At 42.8% G+C, this 23,790-nt stretch overlaps 1 protein-coding gene across 1 annotated transcript in view; it reads left to right on the top strand.

Moving 5' to 3' along the window:
- Positions 1-19,676, top strand: part of LOC135225582 (gastrula zinc finger protein XlCGF57.1-like) — a 30,787-nt gene extending 11,111 nt beyond the window's left edge. Inside the window, exon 2 of the mRNA XM_064264862.1 lies at positions 13,273-19,676. Within this exon, the coding sequence (XP_064120932.1) occupies positions 14,049-15,920 (1,872 nt within the window). The 5' untranslated portion in view covers positions 13,273-14,048 and the 3' untranslated portion in view covers positions 15,921-19,676. The remainder of the gene's footprint in view (positions 1-13,272) is intronic.
- The last annotated feature ends 4,114 nt before the right edge of the window (positions 19,677-23,790 follow it).

Here is a 23,790-nt window from a genome sequence, read left to right as displayed (position 1 = left end):
CATCGTCAGAAGAAAGGTGTCTGAAGGACCTTCACTTCACTTTGGCTTTGGCGAAGTCCCGTGGGACTTCTGGTCAACCTCGAAAAGTCGCATCTGAACCCACCCCAACACGTCTATCGTGTATCTGGGGATTCAGATGGATTCAGTGGCCTTTTCGAGCGTTTCCGTCCCAGGAACGACAGCTGCAAGGCTTAGAGAGAGTTTCGGCCTTCCTGGGGAGGAAGAACTTGCTCGGCGAGGGAATGGATGAGTCTGCTGGGAACCATTTCCTCGCTGAAAAGTTTGTTTTCCCTGGAAGACTACACCTCAGACCTCTCCAGTTTTTCTTAGCAGACGAATGGAGAGTCAGAGAGGATCTGAATGCGACCCTTTCATCACCAAATCGGTGAAGAATCCATCTAAGATGGTGGTTAGATCCTCGGAAGTTTCGAGAGGGGTTGTCCCTAAACTTCTGAGCCCAGACCTAGTGTTGTTTTCCGAGCCTCGGTGTCGGGATGGGAGCAACACTGGGAGGGGAGGAAGTGTCAGGCACCTGGAGGGGGGAACAGGTGTCCTGGCACATCAATGTAAAGGCGGAACATAGCGGCGTTTTTCTGGCGCTACAGTTCTTCCAACAAAAGGTTGCAGAGAAAGTAGTCCAAGTCAACTCGGACAACACACAGCCCTTGCGTACCTAAAGAAGCAGGGAGGTACACACTCCCGTCCTCTGTTTTATTTAGCGAGGGAGATTCTGCTGTGGGCAGATGCGAGACGGATAAGGATCCTGACGATTTATCGCAGGAGTCCAGAACGTCAGAGCAGACCTTCTCAGCCGACAAGATCAGATCCTGCCGACGGAATGGACGTTGCACCAGGACGTCTGTCGAGAGCTCTGGAGACTGTGGGGGTGTCCGTTAGTCGACCTATTTGCGACGTCGAGAACAAAGAGGTTGCCTCTTTATTGCTCCCCTGTGCTGGATCCGGGAGCAGTCGCGATAGACGCTCTGCTCTGGGACTGGACGAACCTAGACTTGTATGCCTTCCCGCCATTCAAGATCATGGGGGAAGTAGTAAGGAAGTTCGCGGCATCGGAGGGGACGAGGTTGACCCTGATCGCCCGATGTGGCCCGCGAAAGAATGGTTCACGGAGGTAATGTCATTCATCATAGACTTTCCGAGGACATTGCCCTGGAGGAAAGATCATACTCAGGTACAGCCCGCCCACTTCGCAAAGATATGCACCAGAAACCTCTCCTCTCTGGGTCTGACTGCGTTCAGGACTATCGAAAAAGCTGGCATCCAGAGCGAGAGGTTTTTCTAAAGCAGCTGCAAAGGCGATCGCCAATGCTAGGAGAACGTCCTCGAGAGCTGTTTACCAGTCGAAGTGGGGCTTCCTTCAGGGCATGGTGTAGAAAGGAGGGAATTTCCTCTTCCACTACCTCTGTGAGCCAGATAGCCGATTTCCTGCTTTGTTCCGACACGGCATACAAACCTCGGTCCTTTTACAATAGGAAGGTACTAGCGGCAGCTGGATAGGTCGTAAGCTTTCGAACAAGGGGTTCGGTAGTTAACTGCTTGTCCGACAGGCGCGTCGCTACGCGCGACTGGGAGGGTAGGTAACAAATCACTTTTGCTTTCCGCCTGCTGCGTGTGGAGTGTATCATCGCTCTCTGCCCGCTTCATCGTCGTTGCTTTCCGCATGGTTGTGTTTTTCTTTTTCTATTATCTAGTGAAACCTGAATTGTAAGTACAATAATTTCTATTTATTTCCATTGAATTCAATTGTGAATTAAAGGATCTTGGTTTCACCAACCCGCCCCACCGTTACCTCCCGAGTGCCGGGACTTGAAAGGGCGTAAGTGCGGGCAATTCATTTTCCCAGACAAATGATCTTCCCGTATTTGTGTTGATGCCGGTGCCGAGGGCGGGAGAGCGCTCGCTCTGAGCGTATATTTTGGTTGGAAATGTGTAGATGAAAATCGTAAGTAAGTGCTCTTTTCATTTATATTTTTTTTTTACCTGTATGCTCGTTGCCGAGCGAATGCGCTCGGCACGAAAACTTATTCTGTATGGAAGTGGAATCGCAAGTACAGTATTCTTTTTCATTTTCATATATATTATTTTGATTGTACAATACTCATTTTGGATCAGTTTCCGAGCTTACCCGAAATTGATCCTTTCCCCTTTTTAATAAAATTGAATGAAGTGAAATCGCAAGTGCAGTTCTTTTTCATTTTCATATTTATTGAGATTGCATTGTTACTTGGATCAATGTTTTCCGCTATCCCGGAATTGATCCTTCCCCATTTTATTTGTATGAAGTGAAATCGCAAGCGCAGTATTCTTTTTCATTTTCATATATATTTTGATTGCATCAATTCATTATGGATCAAGGTTCCATCATAATCGGAATGGATCCTTTTACCCTTGCGCTCGGTACGAGGGCGCAAATGCGCTCGATCCGAGCCCTTATTCATTGTGAAGTGAATCGTAATGCAAGATTCTTTTTCATTTATTCCTTTTATTATTGATTGCATCAATATTATTTGGTTCAAGTTCCGCTCAGTCAGGGAATTGATCCTTATGCCCTTGCATTCGGGCCGAGGGCACGATTGCTCTCGGGCTCTTATTATTATTGTTGGGTACATGGGTGCGTGCGGGGGGTGGGGAACGAGACCACCCCCCCCCCCCCCCCCCCCCGCTCAGCTCCCACAGATTGGCCCTTCCCCTTGGGGGGGAGGTTATCTGCGTTCTTCTCCTCGCCCGACCCGTCGAGCGCGGGGGAGGGCGCTCGGTGCCCGATGTACAATTGTATTCGGGTCTTCACTCGTTCGGAGAGGGCTCACCCCCCCGCGCGAGGGGACTTCCCCCCCACTAATCGCTATACTGTTATTTCCGCAGGTGCTACTGCACGAGGGTGGACCTTGGTGAGGTATGGCGTCCTTCCATTTGCAGGGCGTGCTAGTGTCCAGGGGCTGCGGTTCTATGTCTGGGCCTACTGCGGTCACCCATGGAGTGGTGACCACGCTCCAGGTGACGACGTCCCTCCTCACCTGGTGTACTCGCCTCACGTTGGTAACAGTCTTGCCTACAGCCGCTGTGAAGTGGCCGTTCGCCGTACCGATTATCCGAGGGCGGCGTGCCGCCGCGCTCGTGGTTGCCGCGCTGTCGTGGTTGCCCAGCGCTTGCCGCGATCCACACGTTACCGCTGCCCTAGAGCTCGCCCTGGACCTGCTGCCGGTACCAGGATGTTGCTGGCTGCTGCTCCACTTCCTGTGTTTCCGGTTGGTGCTGCCTGCCGTACCTGCCGATTCTGGGCTGACTGTCCATGCAGTTTGCTGCGCTGGCTGTCCCTGCAGTTGCTGCGCTGGCTGTCCCTGCCGTTGCTTGCGCTGGCTGTCCCTCTGATGCTGTGCTGGCTGTGCCTGCCTGTTCCTGAGATGCCCATACCTGCTGACGTCGTCCCTGTTCGTGGGGGTTACTACCCCAGACTTTGGTCTGTCTGTACAGGTGCGCCGGTCGCCCTGTGGCTTCGGCTACAGCAGCCCGGCTCCGCCCTGGATAGCAGATCTTACGTCTGTCCTGAGGAAGCTGACGAAGAAGAGGAGGAAGGTGTCGTCGTCGTCGTCTTCATCTTCTTCATCGTCGTCGGCTGCCGCCTCTTCCCCTTCGACTTCTAAGGCTTCACAGCCGAGGAAGAAGAAGGTTGCCTCCTCCTCCTAAGAAGTCTCCCTTGGGAGCTTCTCGGGACCTCCCCGTCTCACCTCGGTGGGACTGGAGGGTTCCTTCCGCTGGTCCTCCTGCTCCTTCGGGAGTGTGGCCCGTCTCTTCTCCGCAAGGAAGAAGACTACGGGGACCAGAGGGGTACCGGCTAACACCGGTACTTCCTCGCCTGGTGTCAGTGGTTCTGCTACTGCAACAGGGTCCGTCTCGGCCTCTCGTTCGCGGGAGGTACCGAGTGTACGGTCGCCTACCAGCGACCGTGCAGCCAGGAACCGACCTCTGAGTCCGCTCAGCGTCAGGTTCACGGCACGGGGGCGGAAGACTGGTGACAGCCGTCACTGCGACTCTCACCAGACCAGCTCTCGCTCTCGCGGCGACCAGCTGGCTACCCGGGGACGTGACGGTCCACGACCGGCCACGGGCTGAGGATGGGAAGACAAGGTCCTCCTCCCGTTCGCCTCCGGTGCCATCTTCACCCGGCTGGAACCAGCGCACGTGAACGTGCCGTGAGGACAAGCACCGGTCTCACTGTGACAGTGGAGCCTGCAGGTCGCCTGACCGTCGCTCTCACAGAGAGCGATCGGGTATGGCAACCAGCACCAGCTTCTTCTGACACTCGAGATCATGGGCCGCTGTGCTCAGTCCAGCCGTTCTCCACAGCGAGACGGTTCGACCAGGCCTGCAGCTCGATCGCCACCGCTGGGTTGACGATCGCTGCAGCCCTCCAAGCCTGCTGGTTCTGCCAGCGAGCGAGGAGGGAGCGTCAGGTCTGCCTCTCCCGTACCTTCAGCCTCCTCGGGTTACACCGGGAGGAGCGAGGTATTGGAGGAGTGATCGTGAGGGGTGCGCCCCTCATGATCCCACCACGACGCCCTACGTGCCAGGCACGGTTTCTTGGACCGGCCAGGACGTATGCGCAAGTGGATGGAGAAGACCGAGAGGGCTGTCGCTGTTCCCCCTTCTTAGGAGGAAGGTTCTCGGAATATGCTCTTGTTCGAAGGGCTTAACGGTCCCACTCTGCAAGATGCTGTGACTTCCGAGATCCAGAGGAACTTTGCCGAGGTTATGGCGCTGATTCGTCAGCACAACGACCTCGGGGAAGGATCGCCGCTCCCACCAGCAGAGCCACGTCTCGGCTCGAGTCGTTTTGGGGGCGGGGGCCCGAGAGGGAACCCAAATCGACGGTGGGGGTCTGCCAGCGATCGGAGCTTGCCGACTGTGTTGAACCAGGTAGTCTCTCGTCTCCGGACAAGAAGGCTCTCTCAGTTCTGGCCGGTCGAACAAGCTACTTCACCTCCTCTACTGCGACAGAGGCGTTTCTACGTGTCTTCGGACACCGTATTTTGAATACACCCCTTCGGTCCTCCTGAGGTTTCGACCTCGACGAGGACTGGAATGAGTCGGAGGACGGTATCGGCTCTCTCCTGTCAGGTGTCGATCAGCCCCACCCAGACGACGTTCACAGTGGCGGCAGACCCTTACCTACAGTATGAGTTCGTACCCTCCTCGGGAAAACGTTTTCTCCTGACGATACGTTTTCCCAGGCTCTGAGAGGCCATCGCCGTAAGGCGATGGCTGCTCCTTTTCTTCTCCAACTGCTAGTTCCGCTGGGAAGGCGAGCCAGTATCCAATTCCTCCCCCATTCCCTCTCTCCTTACGGCTACGAGGGAAAGGGGAGGGATCCTACAGAGATTTCTCTAAGATCCCACGTTAGGGGCTGCGCTACCGGGGGGACCTTCGGGTCCTACCTGACGTAAGCCCCGGTCGTTGAGGAGGGATCCTGCCCCTTTCTCGATTTCTATGGGAATCGGGAGGATCACCAGCCGATATCGTTTGATGAATTCGGTGGGGGGTTTCGCAGAGTGCTTAGAATTCTACGGAATTTCTAGCGCACTCAGAGTGTTCGAGTTTTTTTACGATCTCCAAACACTTAGGCGAGACCACGGTCCAAAGTGAGCGAGAATCCCCGATAATTGTTACACGATAATCAGAACCTCGCTTATGCTCGAATTCCTGTAATTTCTAGCATTTGGAAGAAGACTGCTGCTGAAAGAAGAGTATCTCACAGTAGGCGATTAACCTGGAATAGAGAAGAACGGACGGGAACTTCCAGTTTGGCTTGAACTATCGTCTTCGGTATTCTGTTCACCATTGAAGCTTTCCTTTGGGGAAGACTTCTCCTTCACTCTCTTGACTAGAGAACGAAGGCGGTCGATCTCCAATCCTTATTCTCATTCCTCGAGAGGAAAAGAATTTAGGATGGAGGTCGTGGTACAGAACCTACAAATATACTACGTATATTACCCTCGCGACATGATTCTTTTAACAGTTGAATTGTCCGGGGGGTAGGCACATACCGTAGTTAACTCTACGGTTTGTGACCGAGACGAATTGTATCTTAATGAACTGCAACTCGGGGTTGCCTGCAACCTCCCCAGCAGTTATCAGTTTCGATTTTAGATACTTGGTATTGTCATGACAACACCAAATCAGCTTTTGTATTTACCGAAATCCGTTTCAGGTTAAATATAATTGCCTCGAGCGTATTCTTTATGCTCGATGGTTCTAGCCGAACGCATTTCCTTCGTGGAATAATGGATTACTGGCAACTCAGGATGACGAGTCACGAGAGCTACTGCGTATTGAACTGCCTGATAGCGGCTCAGTATCAGCTAGGTCTCGGAGATGCACGGTCGGTTACGTCTCTCTCTCCCCTGGTTTGATTGACTACCGAACCGTATCTCTGCCCAACAATCATGGACTTAGGTATCTGATTAACGGGGATTCTCGCAATTTAATTGAAGGACCATCTACTGCTGTGACGCTCGATTTCATCGCCTTCGACATTGCGAGAATTTTCAACAGAGATATCTCTTGGACTCTTTCATCTTTCTGTTTACCGCACGGTAACAGAAGTCTGTACTAGTCACCCGCTGCATCGCACCGCGATAATGCGAATGATTTTTTGCAGACATCTGAGTTTGTCTTCAAAATATCTCGTATTCGTAGGTGTGCAATTATTCATTGCTCGCCCCGAATTAACAGATATGTCAGAAGACATCGCCTACTCTCCGACCTGACAGCTCTACTTCCAAATGTTCAGCCCATGAGAAGCAGTTCTTCAGGCAGTATTTCCCTGTCTTCATTACTGAAAAGCGCTCCGCTTTTATTGCAACTACGATCCTCACCGGACAGCAATGAATAGCGGTTAGCGTTCTCAGTCTTTGTAGCACAGGTTCAGAATCTTGAGAATCCTTCTCTCGGTTCAACTGTGAAGACGTAGGTTGCATTTTCTGTACACCTTCGTCTTCAACGACACATAGTGTTTTTTTTCCTTAGCCGAGAATCAACTATACTATGAGATATCTTGCCATCAGGGACCTCGGTCTCTAGAAGGCAATTGACTTTCGCCTGTTGGGCACATGCCTTAAGAGAGTCATCACCTTGCCTTCTGGCATCGGTGACGAACAAATTATTTGTTTAGTCTCTTGGCATAACCCTTTTAAGGCGAAGGTCACGTGACTTGCTCGGGTGCTTGGACAACTTGCCTCCTACCGAACGCAGTCAGTCGGCAGCTGTCAGAGCGCCCCAAGTCTGTTTACGAACTTCGCTGTGGACTTAGTTCGGTTGTTCCATAACAGTCTTTTCTTCGTCCTAACGGCTTGTCACAGTACCCATACCATCGACACCCACCATTGAGTGTCGGTGTCCTATCCACTACCGAGAAGAACAACTTCGCTGCAGACGGATAGACCAGTATGGGTACAGGACATCACCGAAGTCGAGAAGAGGGATAGGTCATACGACCATTCCCTTCTTTTCCTCTGAGGTAATTGCATGACTTTTCCTGCGAAGTCAAGCATCCAGGGGATGGGGATTCGTGACGCTCGATTTCGTACCGAATTCGTAGCGAAGACTCTGAACCCTTCGGTTCCTGACGATCGGTTTAGAGTCCTTCACAATCCCCTCCCTAATGGACTTCACCGCCTTCGATGCGAAGGAGATGCTGCTTTGTCCTGTGAAAGCGCGACCGCGCTTTCTGAAGAAACTCGACATCCCAGGCTGAGTGTTGAAGACTCTTCGTCAGCACCAAGATGACCTAGAAGTACACTCCCTCGAGTTACACAAGAACTTCTCCGTGGCGCAGGTACTGAAGGCAGGGGTCTGGTACAACCAGACCACTGGCACCTCCTTCTACCTTTTGGATATTGCCCACAGGTCCTTGGATCGTTTTCCTTAGGACCCTTGGTGGCTGCTCAACACGTTGTGTAGCTAACCCAGACCCTAGCAGGCTGAACAGCATCGAGTCCTGGTGTGACTGTAAAGAATAGATAAGTGAATGAGAGAGTGACTGGCTTCTCTTCCTATCTTTTCCCCCCCCTCTACCTGTGGGTAGAGGGATACGGTCATCACCTTGCTGGATAAGGACGAGATGCCGGTGAGCTACTCGACAGAGCCCCATCCTATCCCTTTCACTAGGGATGGGAGCGAATATCCACCACTTCCTCCCTACAAGGGGGGGGAAGTGGATGCCAACAAGAGACAAACCATAACTTTATGTTGCCTCTTGCAAATAGGAACTTGTTCTTGTTTGCTGGTACGAAGAGATACGCTTGCCTCTCTCTTAGTACTTGGTCCAGAGGTCTGACCATTGATCCTGCGGTGCACACCCCGATCAATCGGACAGAGGCTTGGATCCCTCCCTCGCTCTTACGACCAGGGAGGCATTCCAAGGTTGGGCGAACACCAGTCTGTTCACAAAAGACTCAGATTCCTCCCACCAAGAAGTGAGTCTTCCTATTGTAAAAGGACCGAAGGTTTGTATGCCGTGTCGGAACAAATGACAATTTGTCCAAAATTGCATTTTTCCTAACTATACAAACCTGAGGTCCTTTTACACATAGTCCCACCTCATGCCACCCCTCACTCTGCAGTTTTTGCTTGGGCCAAAAGCAAAAGTGATTTGTTTACCTCCCAGTCGCGCGCGCGCGCCTGTCGGACAAGCAGTTAACTACCGAACCCCTTGTTCGAAAGCTTACGACCTATCCAGCTGCCGCTAGTACCTTCCTATTGTAAAAGGACCTCAGGTTTGTATAGTTAGGAAAAATGCAATTTTGGACAAATTGTCATATTTTTAAGAAATGTACAGAAGCTGGCTGTCCCGACCATCAAGGGATATAAGAGTATGCTGTCGGCAGTCTTCCGACACAGAGGACTAGACCTGTCTGATAACAGGGATCTTCACGATCTCCTGAGATCATTTGAGACATCCAAGATACCTCAGGCGAGGCCTCCTTCTTGGAACTTGGACTTAGTCCTTAGACTTTAATGTCGAGTCCTTTCGAACCTCTACATGAAGCGTCTCTTAGGAACTTGACTAAGAAGGCTCTTTTCCTAACTGCTCTGGCGACGGCGAAGAGAGTTAGCGAAATTCAGGCCATTTGTAAGAGAGTGGGCTTCAAAGGGGACAATGCTGTCTGCTCTTTGAGTCCCACTTTCTTAGCAAAGAATGAAAACCCGTCGAACCCTTGGCCAAGGAGCTTTGAAATCAAGGGTATGACAAGCCTTGTGGGCCAAGAACCTGAGAGAGTCCTGTGCCCTGTCAGGGCTCTAAAGTTTTATGTCCACAAGACTAAAGAAGTACGAGGTCCCTCAGATAATCTCTGGTGTTTCGGTTAAACGACCCGATATCCACCAATTATCCAAGAACGCTTTGGCGTTCTTTCTGAGGGACGTCATTAAAGAGGCTCATTTGTCTTCCACACAGATCGATTTGAGCCTCTTGCGAGTGAAAGCTCACGAGGTCAGAGCTGTCGCAACCTCGCTTGCCTTCCAAAGGAACATGTCGATCAAGGACATCCTTGACGCCACCTTTTGGAGGAGCAATTCAGTATTCGCCTCACACTACTTGAGAGATGTGAGAACGATATATGAGGACTGTTGTTCTCTTGGGCCATACGTTTCTGCAGACACAGTCTTGGGGGCTGAAGGTAGCTCTCTCCCTATCCCTTAGTTAGGTTTAGGTTAGGTTTTAGTTGTTGTGTTTTTGGTTGTGGTGAGGCTTTGGTGAAGACCTCCCATCTCTTAGCTTAGTGTTCAGGGGGTCTTGGATAGTTGGTCAGGTGGTGGTCAGTTGCTTCGTTGCCCTCATTTGTATGGCTCTATGCTCTTGTCACATTGAGGTCACGTCCCCGTTGACAGAGCATCCAGAGCGCACCAGCACTACAGGTCTCCACCTGGCTGGCAACTCTGATTAAGCACAAGCAGGCTGAGGTGACAGTAATCACAGAGTCTACTTTGCTAACAGGTGAGGAACCAAGGTGTATATCATCTACTTAATTTAAGTTTCCTACAAATCCTATTCTGTCTCTTCCCACCATCCGAAGGTGGGATTCAGCTATATATATATCTGCCAAGTAAGTTTCATGAACAAAATGTTATTGTTATAATACAATTAAGTTTGTTCATACTTACCTGGCAGATATATATAATTAAGTGCCCACCCACCTCCCCTCAGGAGACAGTGGCACTGATAAAATATGAATAGAAAATGGGAATGGTTCCTGATATCCACCTCCCAGCGGCGGGAATGGGTACTACCACCTGGCCGCCCACTGCGTGTGCCGCGAGTTTTGAAATTCTGTCGGACTTCGGAGAATACAGCTATATATATATCTGCCAGGTAAGTATGAACAAACTTAATTGTATTATAACAATAACATGTTTACGGATTAATGTTTTAAGGCTTAGTAAATTTCATATTCATGGGAAAACATTTTGCATGAGCCAGTAAATGTCATGTAATAAGAAACTTGAACCAAAGAAAACTTCCTAGGTTCTTAAGTGAAGTTCCCTTGAAGGATTTCAGTTACACGGATGGGGTTGTACTACCAGATGGTAAGTGCAAATGTAGAAAACTTAGATGTTGGTCATTTCACAAATGGAAATAAAGAAATGTTAGACCTTTCTAATCTAAGTACGATGTTGATGAACAGAAAAATGTTAGACAGTTCTAATGGAAGCATTAAGTGAAAACGAGGTTTTAGATAGTTAAAACAGAAATTTACAGAATTTAATTCAAAGTTGTATCAGGTTATTTTTTTAACTAAGTACTATAGTCATTGCTATCCATTTTATGCACTGGATACAAATATCAAGCCTCATATTGTCTTTATAGAAGAAGGTTTTTCATAAAAAGTTGCTTTCATATAATAAAAATTAGACAATTAGATTTTAGGGAAATTCACTCAGTAGAAAGTAAAATAGTACATGGAACCCTTCCAAAAATGCTTATGACTTCCTGTTTTGATTCAAACACAGTTCTATCACAACAAATGCATTTAATCACCAAAATTATATAAAAATACAGTAGTTAGTGAGAACTATTTTTCAGTGAACAATTCCAAAAATTTTCTGCTAATAATGTGTATATATGTTCTTAAGAAAACCCGCTTATCCAGAACCACAAATAGGTGGTGGTCGACTGTAGTCTGTTTCATGTTTACACTATAATTTCTATCATTATTTTTCAATAAGAATATTTAGACAGAATTCATTTGCACTACTCCGATTTCCGAACATTAACGAATCATCTGTGAGGCTTAATGAAAATAAAATATTTACAATTAGACATTTATTATTCGATTGTTAACTCTTGGAGATTCTTGGTTCGTAAAACTCACGTCTGATTTGGTCTACCACATAATGTAGGTTTTGCAGTCATTTTCTGTTGCTCACCATAAATTTATTAGCGCCTCAGTGGCGTGGTTGGTATGGTGCTGGCGTCGTACCTTGGTGGTCGTGAGTTCGATTCTTGGGCATTCCATTGAGTGAGAGATGTGTATTTCTGGTGATTTAAGTTCACTCTCGACGTGGTTCGGAAGATACATAAAGTAGTTGGTTCCGTTGCTGAATAACCGCTGGTTCCATGCAACGTAAAAACACCATACAAACAAACCATAAATTTATTTTCGTCCACTGCATACTAATGAAGGTTTTAGTTTTATTCTGAAGTATTGAGTGCATTTGAAAATTAAAATTGTTTAAAAATTAAAACAAAAACATACTGTACAGTGTAGGCCGTCCCCGATTATCGGAGCGGGCTCCGTTCCCCGGGGGCTGTCGATAAGCGAAAAACGCCATTAACCGAAACTTGGTGGGTTATGGTGCCTCTCTTAGGGATGCCATGGCACCATAACTATTATTGGTGCCTCATGGGCATTGATAACCGGAACTCGGCCTGTTACGGTGCCATAAATCGCCAATTTTACAGCACCATAAAACCGGATCGGTGATAACCGGTGACTGCGTGTACATGTTAAAGTTTGCTGAGAGCAGATGTCTCCCCATTTCAGTAGATCAGTATTTGAAAAGAAGTACAATATCAGATTTATAAATTCAGTTTGCTCTTTGAAAAATTACAACAAAACTTCTTTCTTTTTGCATATATTTTTTTGCAATTTGTGAATGTTATTGCACTCAAAAGTTACGTATATATTTTTAACCAGACCACTGAGTTGATTAACATCTCTCCTAGGGCTGGCCCAAAGGATTAGATATGAATTTATAATCACCAGAAATAAATTCCTCTGATTCCACGTTGGCAGAGCGTAAAATCGAACTTCGTACTACCAAATCAGTAGGCGAGCACATAAGCCACTCGTCCAACGAGGAACTATTGCACACAAAAAATGTAAGGAAAAGAGGTGAACATTTTAAGATTCTATGCTTATAACTACTTTAGTAATAATTGTTTTGGAAGGACCCCACTCTTTTGGGTGGTAAAGTTAAACTACTTCCCAGCACCTTCTAGGCATCGTTGTAGTTCTACTTGTCAAAATATTTATGATTAATTTGTTATCTGTTGAAGACGTCACTGGAGTCTGAGGAAATTACATTTGTTTGAGTTATTAGAATCTCAGTTAAAATATACAGATTATTTATTGTAATAGACAGACATATTTGTTGACTGAAAACTATGACAGTTTGAAGTGAAGCAACTGGGGATTAATTTTCAAGGGTGTGGTTGTGATCCTCTCTCTCTCTCTCTCTCTCTCTCTCTCTCTCTCTCTCTCTCTCTCTCTCTCTCTCTCTCTCTCTCTCTCTCCACAAGTCACCCTTGTGGGTGCATTTAGGAACCAACACTATGTATAGGCTTTTATTAGTGGCTGCTCAGCAGCCTCCAAGAAATTAGAATGGAAGTGAGCGCATCGTTATTAGCCACCACTTTCCATATCTTATACTTTGAGGTCTCTCCTAGATTTTAAAAGAGGGAGCTGGTTCTTCCATTCAGTTGTGTCTAGTCCTATCCCAGGAATTTTAAAAGGGATCTGATTCTTCTAAAACAGAATCTCACAGGTGTCCTCTCAGGATCTGGCCTTGAGACAGCTTTCCACCAAACTTTGCTTTGAAAAAGATCCTCATGTTCTGTCATGAAAAAAAAAAAACTGCTGTTTATGTCCTATGTAATTGTGAAATTTACCCTGAAATTCTTTTGTCCAAAATATTGTAATTTACTGTGTCAAGACCTTGTTTACTGGTTTTTCATTTTTTTTATTTTTTATTTTGCAGATAAATGGCATTTAAATGCAGCTACTGTTGCACTTTTTTAGCTCACAAGAACGATGTAAGGAGAAAACTGTTCAGCTATCAAGCAAAGACATCTTAGTACCAAGATGACGACTTGTAAGGAGTTGCTTGCCGTAACTCTTCATAGATTTTCTTCTTGAAGTGTTTCATTTTTAAGACAAAGAGATACTACAGCATTTTCGTAGCTCTCACTTCCTCAGGAATTTGCAGTGAACTGTGTCATTTGTAAATACTAATAAGTAATAGATATCTATAGCAATTATTTTGCTACATTTTTTGCATTTCAAATGAAACTATTAAGTTTAAGGGTAATGATATTGTAACACTTATTTGTGTATGTATACTGTGTGCGTGTGCATTTCATAAAGTCTTTATAGCCATTTATCTTTTGACTTACAATTTTAAAAAGGAACTGATTGAATGTATAATCTGTCAGAACTTTTCACGCAGTGGTGAGATCTGTGTAATTTTGTAAGAAAATAATTACATTGTCGTGTTAGGGCTATTACTGTTAGTTGTAGGCAAGGACAGGGATATGAGTGTGCAGTTTGCTTTAAGCTTATATAGCAGGACCTGTCAGGTGTTTACATTTTTTCAGAATTTTGCTATGCATGAAATTATTGTGTGTTTTCCTTACACTTGCAAAATGTCAGACATATGCAAAAGTCTATCATTTAAACAATATGTTAGTAGTTGCATACATTGTATGCCACTTTGGTAGATATGTAGAGGTTTTTCATCAAAGTGACTAAGCTGATATGATGTTCCATGCTGACTTAAGTGGAATTTCAACAGTTATTCCAGGTATACCGACCACCTCAATTCATGCCCACGCCTCAACCTCTAGCGAAGACAAACCCTTCAACTGCCCCGAGTGTCATCGTGGATTCACCCAAAAGGTTCATTTGAAGACGCATCTAATGCAGCATTCCGGAGAGAAACCATTTGCTTGCGAAATATGTGGTAAAGGCTTCATTCAGAAAGTTCACTTGAAGACTCACATGGGTTTACACATTGATCAGAAAATTCATTCCTGTGCGCTCTGTGGAGAGGAGTTTCCGTTGAAGGATCTTTTGACTGTGCATGCGTTGGTCCATGCCATTGAGAACCCTTTTACGTGTATTGTGTGTAAGAAAGAATTCACTCAGAAGATCCATTTGGACACTCACGTGTCAGTGCACTGTAGAGAGAAACCTTTTGTGTGTACCCAGTGTGGGAAAGCATTCATACAAAAAGGACACCTCAAGACTCACATGATGGTGCACACGGGCGAGAAACCGTTTGGCTGTACTCAGTGTGGCAAAGGTTTTACCCAGAAGGTTCACCTTCAGACACACTTGGCAGTTCATTCAGGTCTAAAACAGTTCAAATGCAGTGTTTGTGATAAGGAGTTCACCCAGAGAGGGAATTTGGATCGGCATCTCAGAATTCATTCAGGGATTAGACCTTTTAAGTGTGCAGTTTGTGGAGTATCCTTTACTCAGAAAGCTAACTTGAAGTCCCACATGGTTGTTCACGCATTAAAGAAAAAAAACTCCAATGATACCGGGAACACAAATGATGTTCCCGAGGTATATATTGCACATGATTCTGTTTTGTTGCCATCAGAAATTAAACTCTACAGGTGTAATGTCTGCAGTAAAGATTTTACTCGTAATGGTAACTTGAAAACACACATGTCTGTACACTCTGGAGACAGGCCTTACCAGTGTAGCATTTGTCAGAAGAGATTTACCCAGAATGTTCATTTAAAGAAGCACATGGGTGTTCATGCCGGGCCGACAGGTGATGGCGGCTATTTGTCCAGCGCACAAGTGGCTGAATGCGTGTCCGGTCATTTCAGTGACGGAGGTTCTTTAAACAGGAGTTCTCCAGAGTACAATAAATCCTCTCCTTATTACGTCAAAGAGGAGCCACGTCCCGGGATCAAAAATGAATCGGATGATTTAGGGGTTCATGGTGAAATGGATGACCGACGCCCTGCTCGATCTGGAAAGCAGGTAACCAACAGTTCCATTGGTGTTAATACTCAGGTAGGTGACCAAATTGTTGGAAGCACCTTGCCTGTAAGGAGTCAAGCAAATGATCATATTGGAGCTAACAGTATGGTTGATAGATCACTAGCAAATGACCATGTACCTACCTCTGTGGCTGTTAGATCACAAGCAGGTGAGCCTGTTAATTCAATGGCAGCCAGAACTCAGACTAATCATTTACTCCCTCATGCCTCCTTAAATGCCCGCTCCCAAGCAAATGACCTAAGAGCCCAGGCTACTGGATACTTGGCAACTGTTAACTCTCTAGCTTCCCGAAACCACGGCACTGAATTGCTCGCAGCCAATATAATGGGCGTTAGGAACCCCGCCAACGGGCAGGTAGCGATGAATGCTGTAGGCCTCAGAGATATATCCCTCGAAAATCCCATGAATCGAAACCAGCTTGATCCAGTGAATGCCCTTACTGCTGACAAGGTAAATAGTTCAAAAGAAATCACTGCCCATAATAAGAAATTACTGATTAATAGTTATGTCTCCCCATTTCCTGCGTATCATTATCACAACCCAATTGTCTTGGCTGCAAGAGAGGAGGTTAACAAGTACGATGAAAGTAATGTAGATATATTAGGGTAGAGATTTCTTCAAAATGTTCTAGAGCATCAAAATAAGAAGTATTGGAATTCAAAACCACATTTATGTTGGTCTTGTACCCTCCTGTATAAGATAAAAAAGTACAGTAGTTTAGTATTGTCTCATGGTTACCCTTGTGTAAGTCAGTACGTACTGTACTACCCGAGACAGAGACATCTGCCGTGTGTCACATTTTTTTCTGTTCTTGTGCTACTTTGGAGTCTTTTACGAGGTGTGGCAATCATGACATCATGAAATTATATCCTGGAAGTCAGAAGAGAACACAGAAAACTTGTGATGTAGAACTTGTGCTTGAATTGCAACACAATTATCCTCAAGATGCACTCAAGCAAGGTACAGCAAGTGAACGTTAATAACACCAAATTTGGAGACAATATAGTTAAGTGATCTAAGTGATATTTGCGCTCGCCTACATAGGATAAAATTTGAAACTATCCAGGATAGGTGGCCAGCATCACAAGAGAACATTTCAGTTCTCATTTAGTATAATGCATGTGTTTCTTGTAGTGAAAAAAAAGCTATGGAACTAAGACTTGTATGTAATATATTGCCATTATTGCAGTTATCATGCTATGTGTTTGATTTTATACATTTAATTTTTTCTATGTGAAAATGAAAAAATTTTCTGTGTACTTTTCAAGATAAATACCGAATTCAGGGTAGAGGGACACGACTTCTTCCTAAGTGCATTCATTGCTGCTCTATGATCCTCAGTTTTTCAACGTTATGTCTGTCGGACATTTTATCATGATTTTCCATTATATCAGGGGGACTGGATGACCCAGTCAAACTACCTTCTCCATAGATCTTGCCAAGGTGTGCATGCCCATAGCATGTTCATTTAAAAGGGGATAAAAACAACCATTGAGTCCTGCTGAGGCACACCCTGTTCATTCAAAATACATGAAAGCACTTTGGCAGAAGACTTATTTTTGCTTTGAAGCTGGTGGGTGTCTGTCATGTAATTCATCACTTGGTTGAAGTGACCACAATGCATAAATTTGTCAATTTGTAAGTATTGCCGTAGGAATTTTATTCATTTGAATTTGAAATTTGCACAAATGTATATTGTTTCCCATATTTTTGTATGAATTGTATATTTGTTGTGTTTTAATTTGAAATTGTTTTTTTTTTTTTTTTTTTAATTTCAGTGAAAAGTTCATGTAGTACCATGTGAATTCATTTTAAAAGTAGGCTTGTGTAAAAATGCCCACACTGTATTATTTTAGATGCAAAGAGGATATGCACAATTCAAGTGATTGTTCATTGTAATTTGCAAGGTTAATTAAGTTGTTCTAGTACCAGAGAGGAAGAGGGTTGTATGCAGCATCCAATTATTTTGTGCAAAGGTAATTATTCCTTACCCTCAGCATTTTCTTCGTGTTATCAGTCATTATGGAAAACAATTTTATTTCAAATATACAGACTTTTGAGAAGCTAGTTCCTTGGCCTATAAGTTTCTAGTTGTAGATATTAAGGTAACTTGTAAATAAGTTGTGTGTAGTCTCATAGTCTATTTTTAAATACCGAATGTCACAGAGCAAGCTCAGCAGGCTGGGAAGTGTTCGTACTTGGTTGAAAAATTATGCTGTTGTGAAAATTTGCTTTGTGTTGAATGCAACTTTAGTTGCTGGTACGAAACTGTAATACAGTAATTACATCTCTTCCCATGAACAGGCTATACCTTGCAAGGTACAAGAAAACCCTGATCATTTTTTGCCATGTAAGGTAAGGAAGCTTTCGAACTCCCATGATAGTTTGTATTTAGGGAGCTGATTGCACTGGAGATCACAGTCCTGTCCTCTACTGCAATGTACTCTTCTGTCCCTTTGCCATATATATATATACATATACTAAATGTACAAATGGTACGTTCTTGTTCCCAGATGAGAGGTTTTTACATTTTCTGTTTTGTATATTTGTTTTGTGGAAGCATCCAGACAAGTGGTTTAGTCTCACAGCATGATCTTGCAAAATCTGTTGGAATAAACTATATTTGTTATAAGAAACTAATCTTGAATGGAAGAAGTGTCAGCATCACCTTCATTTGTAGTTGAAGTTTGTTACTTACTGCTATTGGTATTTGCCTGTCTTCACATTTGTTAGTACCAGTTAATTAGGTATGTGTACTATCTTGTTTTAATAAGAATACAGTGTTTTTTCATCTATTTTTGGCCAGACTTAACAATCAAAATTAGTGTGCTCACACTATCTAAAAAAACATTTTATTTATATATGTAATATGCTGCATCAAAAGAGTTGACCATCCATGATGTTTCATTTGGTAAAAAGAATTTTAGCAACCACATTAAGTTGCTTAATTGAATTAAAGATTATGGTATGCTGTGGCACTACTATGCTATACTTCAGTGTTGAATTTATTGCTGAACTACTGTCTTTAATCCATATTTGCACTTCCTTCACATACCCCTCCACAGGTAATGGTTAGTAACGATGGTTCTTGAAACAAAAACAAAGAATTTTATTTACAACATTTTAGTTGTAAGCAATATTTTTTCACGTAGACCTTATTCCCATTTTTTGGAACTTTGTGCTGGATACTGCACATCTTGTTATGTTAGTCAAACTTATCTCTTGGATGCAGACAGACGCACACCTTTCTTACATTTTGTACAGCCAAAAGTAGTAAGAGAAGACATTCAAAATGAGTCAAAAGTTAAGGTTGAAATCTCTTCAAGTGTATTGTATATTTACAAATGCAAGTAAAAATGTCAAGTTAAAAATATTCATGGGGGTCAAGGATTTCAAATGAATGATAAATATTAGTGTTATAAAATGCTTAACAGCCGCTGAAAATTAATCTAGCTTGACCTACTTTTTTAATAGTTTTTCTGGCATACAAGGATTTATTGTTAATTGCAGTTGTGGTACCATCAGATGTTTCTGTATTCTTTGAAATATAGTGTCCTTTTAAATTCTCCTTTCAAATTTCACCTGTTCATGGATCCTTGTTTAATACATGCAAGTGCAGAATCCAAAACAAGGAAAATTTAAGCAAAATCAGCAAGGTTCATGAGTGAAGAAACAATGTAAAGTTCCTGCCCATATCAACTTTACACAAACCAGATACTTATAACTCTACCAAAAAGTGTGGGCAGCAATTAGTACATAGAAGTTCTAAGGAGGTACTTTATGTCAAAGCCTCTAAAACAAAGTTTGAGCATAAAATTTTTTTTTATACTATCCTAGAAGAGGATGCATATAGACTATGCACGCTGCCCTCAATTAGTACCTTATCCTGCACTTCTTCCTCTGCATCTGACTTAACTGTCTCCATTGTCTTGACATTACCATTTAAATATGCAATTAGATAGCTAATGAATAGAAAGAGGAAGCGATCTATTCGCTGAAATACTGTATGGTTGACAATCAGGGTTACAGCCTGTCTGCAGTACATCCTCCTAGATAACATGCAAAGCTAAATTTCTTTACTTGGCAGCTTGGTGCATCGGAATCTTGCAAGTTAATCATTAAAAATTGTTTACAGTGGATGTTTTAGAATGGTATTTAGCCAGACACGTTGGCTTATTTCCAATCAGCAGGTTTTTATTCATATGTGCATCAATAAACTAAATTATAAACATTATTATTATTGCAAAGCACAAACTGTAATTGTATATTAAGTATGAAAGTACTTAACACTCTCTCTCTCTCTCTCTCTCTCTCTCTCTCTCTCTCTCTCTCTCTCTCTCTCTCTCTCTCTCTCTCTCTCTCTCTCTCTCTCTCTCAAACAAAAGATAAGTACAATTATGTAGTACAGCACTATATTGTTATCAGTTACTTGAGGTCAGGTTTATTTTCCCTTTGTAAAGAACATGTAACACTGCTTGATGTAATCTGCTTGAGCAGTTGGAAAATGGTGTTCATTTAACAAAAACATGCAGTATCTGTTGCCTTTTCTTCTGAGCCAGTTTATTCCACAGATTCGTAAAATGTATCATGATATGTACATCACATCTTTTATTAAATCCATTCAACATAAATTTTAGCTATGTAATTTAAGGTGCTTTACTTTGCTCTGGCATTGCTTATTTTATTTGCTTTTTTCTTTTAAATGCATGTAAACATTCATATTGTAGTCTTTAGTATTTCCTCCCCCTTGCAGTATTGAAAAGTGTGGAAATGTTGAGGAAGTTGCCAACATAGCTACAAATTTAATATGAATTTTATGTGAAATGATATTATAAAAGAAGGAAGATTTTTTTAACACCTCTTAGATGTGGGATTCATCTGCTGCATGATGATGTTCTGCTCTGTATTTTACGGAACTTGAATACAGTATACATGCATTTTACTAGCACAGGTCAGCAGCATGCGTAACATGCATCAATAACTCCTGGGCTTAGATGTGTTTGAAAGTCAGCGAAAGATCGGATGGTGTATGAGTCTTTTGACACAGCAGTAGCAAGGAGATACTCAAGATGATACAGACTGTAGAGTGACTGCGATTGCATTATGGATTTCTTTTTAATCATAAGAATTGAAACTTGTACATGATGCGTTAAATTATTTTTGGTATATTTTTATAGCACTAATTTATATTTATATGTGAATGTACAACTATGTATGGTGTATGAAAGCAGTTTAGTGCCAATTCGTGAAAACTTTGAATCTAATTAGTTTTATTCTTTAAATTTGAAATTTTAGTGTGTCAATTGTTTTCTGAATCTGAGGATGTACCCTACAAAGGTGGAAACTAATGGGGACCATGATTTTTAAAAGACTGTAGATGCCAAACCTCTCGGACATATAAACTTGCCTGGAAAGAGAACAATATATACAGTTTGTCCATTTTGAAAGAGTAGTGTTGGGTGCTTTTGGTGAAGCATGCGGTAAATGCCATCCATTTTTTAATTTTCAAAGCTGTCCTTGGCCTGTGTGAAGACTGTTCAAGTGCAATCAGGATTATTTAGTGAAAGTGTTCCCTGTGTGATTAACCAGTGTACTATCCTTGTTGCTTTGATAACCTCACAGAAACTGACAGTGTGGAGTCCTGTGCCCCTTCCTAAAAGAAGTGGATCATTATCACGTTACTGCTTCTTTCCAAATTGGGGGGTTTCATGCAAGTGTTTTATATGAAAACTTCTTTTGATGCATCTCAAAGGAGTGATTTTGTGATTTTTCGTTTTATTTTATTTTTAAATCGTGATAATTTATTTCAAAGCCTTTTAAGTGATGCTGGTTCAGTAATGGCTGTATAGAACATTCACTAGCTTACATATATTATACTGTATATAGGAATGTGTTATTAGTATTTGATCATTTGTATATGGAAAAAAATGGACGTAGTTGCGAAGGTGGGAAATATAACCCTGAATACATCTGATGTCTTCAAAGCCATAATTTTTACTAACCTGTAATATTTTTAGTATTAAGAAAATCATTAAATCAAATTAGCAAAAAAATATTGTTTTATTTTGCCATGTATTTACATATACAAAAGATGGTGACTGTTGGGTCCCTGATAATTGTGTGAACAGTGAAATTCAGAGCTTTGCGTAGATTTTTGACAGGCCATGATATATTATAGTAAAACAACACTTTAACCTTGGTTATCATGAATTGATAATTTCTTTAAAGATTAATTCTTAGACTAGATAGATAAAAAAGGAAATGTAAAAATTATGTTTTCAAGTAAATATGGAAGTAATGTAGTCATTTCATTAAAATAAGAGTTTCTAAATAGCCCTACTCCCGTTTTCTTTCAAGAGGCACTAAGATGTTTTACCTTAAAATCAACTATTCCCTAGCTGTTTTTACCTCCATTTCTTGAGCAATTTTACCTTGCATTTATTTATTATGTTTCTCGTTGGGGCTTGAACATTTTACATGAAAATACCACGATAAATTCACTTTAGATTTATTTGTTAATTTTACCATATCAATCTCTCTATATATTATCATGACTTAGGATAGAATATTTGTACATACTACATAAATGCATATTTCTTGCTATTTAATTTGTTTTTTCTTCAATGCCTCTTGCAAAATAGCAAGACCGCTTTTATCTTCCCTTCCTACCATTCCACAGGAGTGCAGATCACGATTCCCTGGCATCGGGAAAGGAGGTTCCAATGCCGTTTTTACAGGTATTTATTTTACTGACCGGGGGTCCAGCACGTACCAATGACGACCCCCAGGAATAAGGTCCTCGGTAAGTAGATGGATGCTGAGACTCGACAAGTTCAGGGAGGCGAATTACTACTACCAAAATCTTGGTGATTTTGGTGGCCATGTTTTCATACACCTTCCTACAGCTGGCTACGGGTGTGTATAGTTATTAATATATATAAATTATTGTTCTGATCTGTAATTTCCTACGCGTTTCCTCTCTCGGCTACGTTTCCACAATTTGTGCAAGGGTTATTCTGAGTTTGCAGAGAAGTGTTATTTAAATGTTTGCCTATTATGAGTAATGAAGTTAATGGCAACACTAGAAGGTCAAGCACCCATCCTGTTCTTTATCAACAGTAAAAACTAATATGAAACAAAAGAATTTATATGAAGTATTGAAATTAGTCATAGCTAGCTGGAAAGTGGTCTTAATTGGTGTAATATTGCCAAAAACTACACTTCTTAGTGTCGAATGTAAATGACTGGTAAGCTTCAAAGTATTACTATTTTTTTCAACGTGCCATGGGTCTTTTGGGAATTAATTTACCTGTTGACTGAAATGTCGAATATAAATTTTAAGATACCTAAATAATATGGGAGAATAGCGTTCGACTAACCATAAAACAGCCTCTACTGAACTTATCAAGAACCAAAGTTAAAGATTATACCATGTCTTGCGTAAGATGAACAGGCTATTAGTAACCTACACTGATCCTAACAGCAATAACAGCTTAATTATGGAGGTGGTTAAATTTGCAGTTGGCGAAGGACACGAAAAAGCTGATTTTGATTTTTATAAACTGATGTGCATTGATCTAGAGAAGGAGAACGGGCAGGAATATTGATATGCAATAATTGGAACCCCAGTTATTAGGTCTGGAAAGACTGTGAGAATCACAGCATATAATAAAACTTAAACGAAGGTTGTGGTACAAGGGCAGTAATTTGACCTTATCTATAGCACAAAGATTGTAGAATTGCCTGTTCTCGGGATACAGAGGAAAATAAAAACAAAAGTTTGACTTGAAAACCAAAAAGCAATATAGTATACGAAGAATCTGCATTATCATTAATCTCTGGTAAATGTCAAAAATGAAATGGACTCCAGTTAAAGGATACTTAGAAAAGCAAATGAATCAGTTTGAAAGTAAAACATATCCCTTTTCTGTATCACGAATTTTACCAAAAAGAGGATATGCCTCTGGTCTTCTGTGAAATTCATTACTAAAATTTCCTGGTTTATGAATGTAGCTGATCGTGAACACTTGTTACACGAGAAAAGTTTCGTTCGTTAGAATCAGTTAGTGGTCAAATAGCTTTCGACCTGACTTGCACAGCGTTTTAATCCTGTGAGTATGAATTCTATTATCAAGGATGAGATGGAAGGACGACCCATGGGACCAGAAACCCCGTACCTCCCCCACCCCATACCTCCCAAAAAGTGAGATTCTATTGCCTAATGGCGGAAAGCGCAAATGCCATATATTCTGCATTGAGTTACGCCATTACAAATGACTTATTTGAGTTATGAACATGAAGGGATGAGACGGAGGATAAGGACCCAACCCCCGCCCCTCTACATCCCCCCAAAAGCCAGATCTATGGTATAATGGTGGAAGGCGCAAATTCCATACATGTCACGTCAACTGACGCAATTGCAAATGTCCATCGTGCGTTATGAATATGTTTTATGCATTATCGCCCAGAGGTTAAAAAA

Source organism: Macrobrachium nipponense, chromosome 13, assembly GCF_015104395.2.
Source record: "Macrobrachium nipponense isolate FS-2020 chromosome 13, ASM1510439v2, whole genome shotgun sequence".
Lineage (NCBI taxonomy): Eukaryota > Metazoa > Arthropoda > Malacostraca > Decapoda > Palaemonidae > Macrobrachium > Macrobrachium nipponense.
Note: the sequence above shows the minus strand (reverse complement) of the source record. Positions and strands in the feature narration are given on the sequence as shown.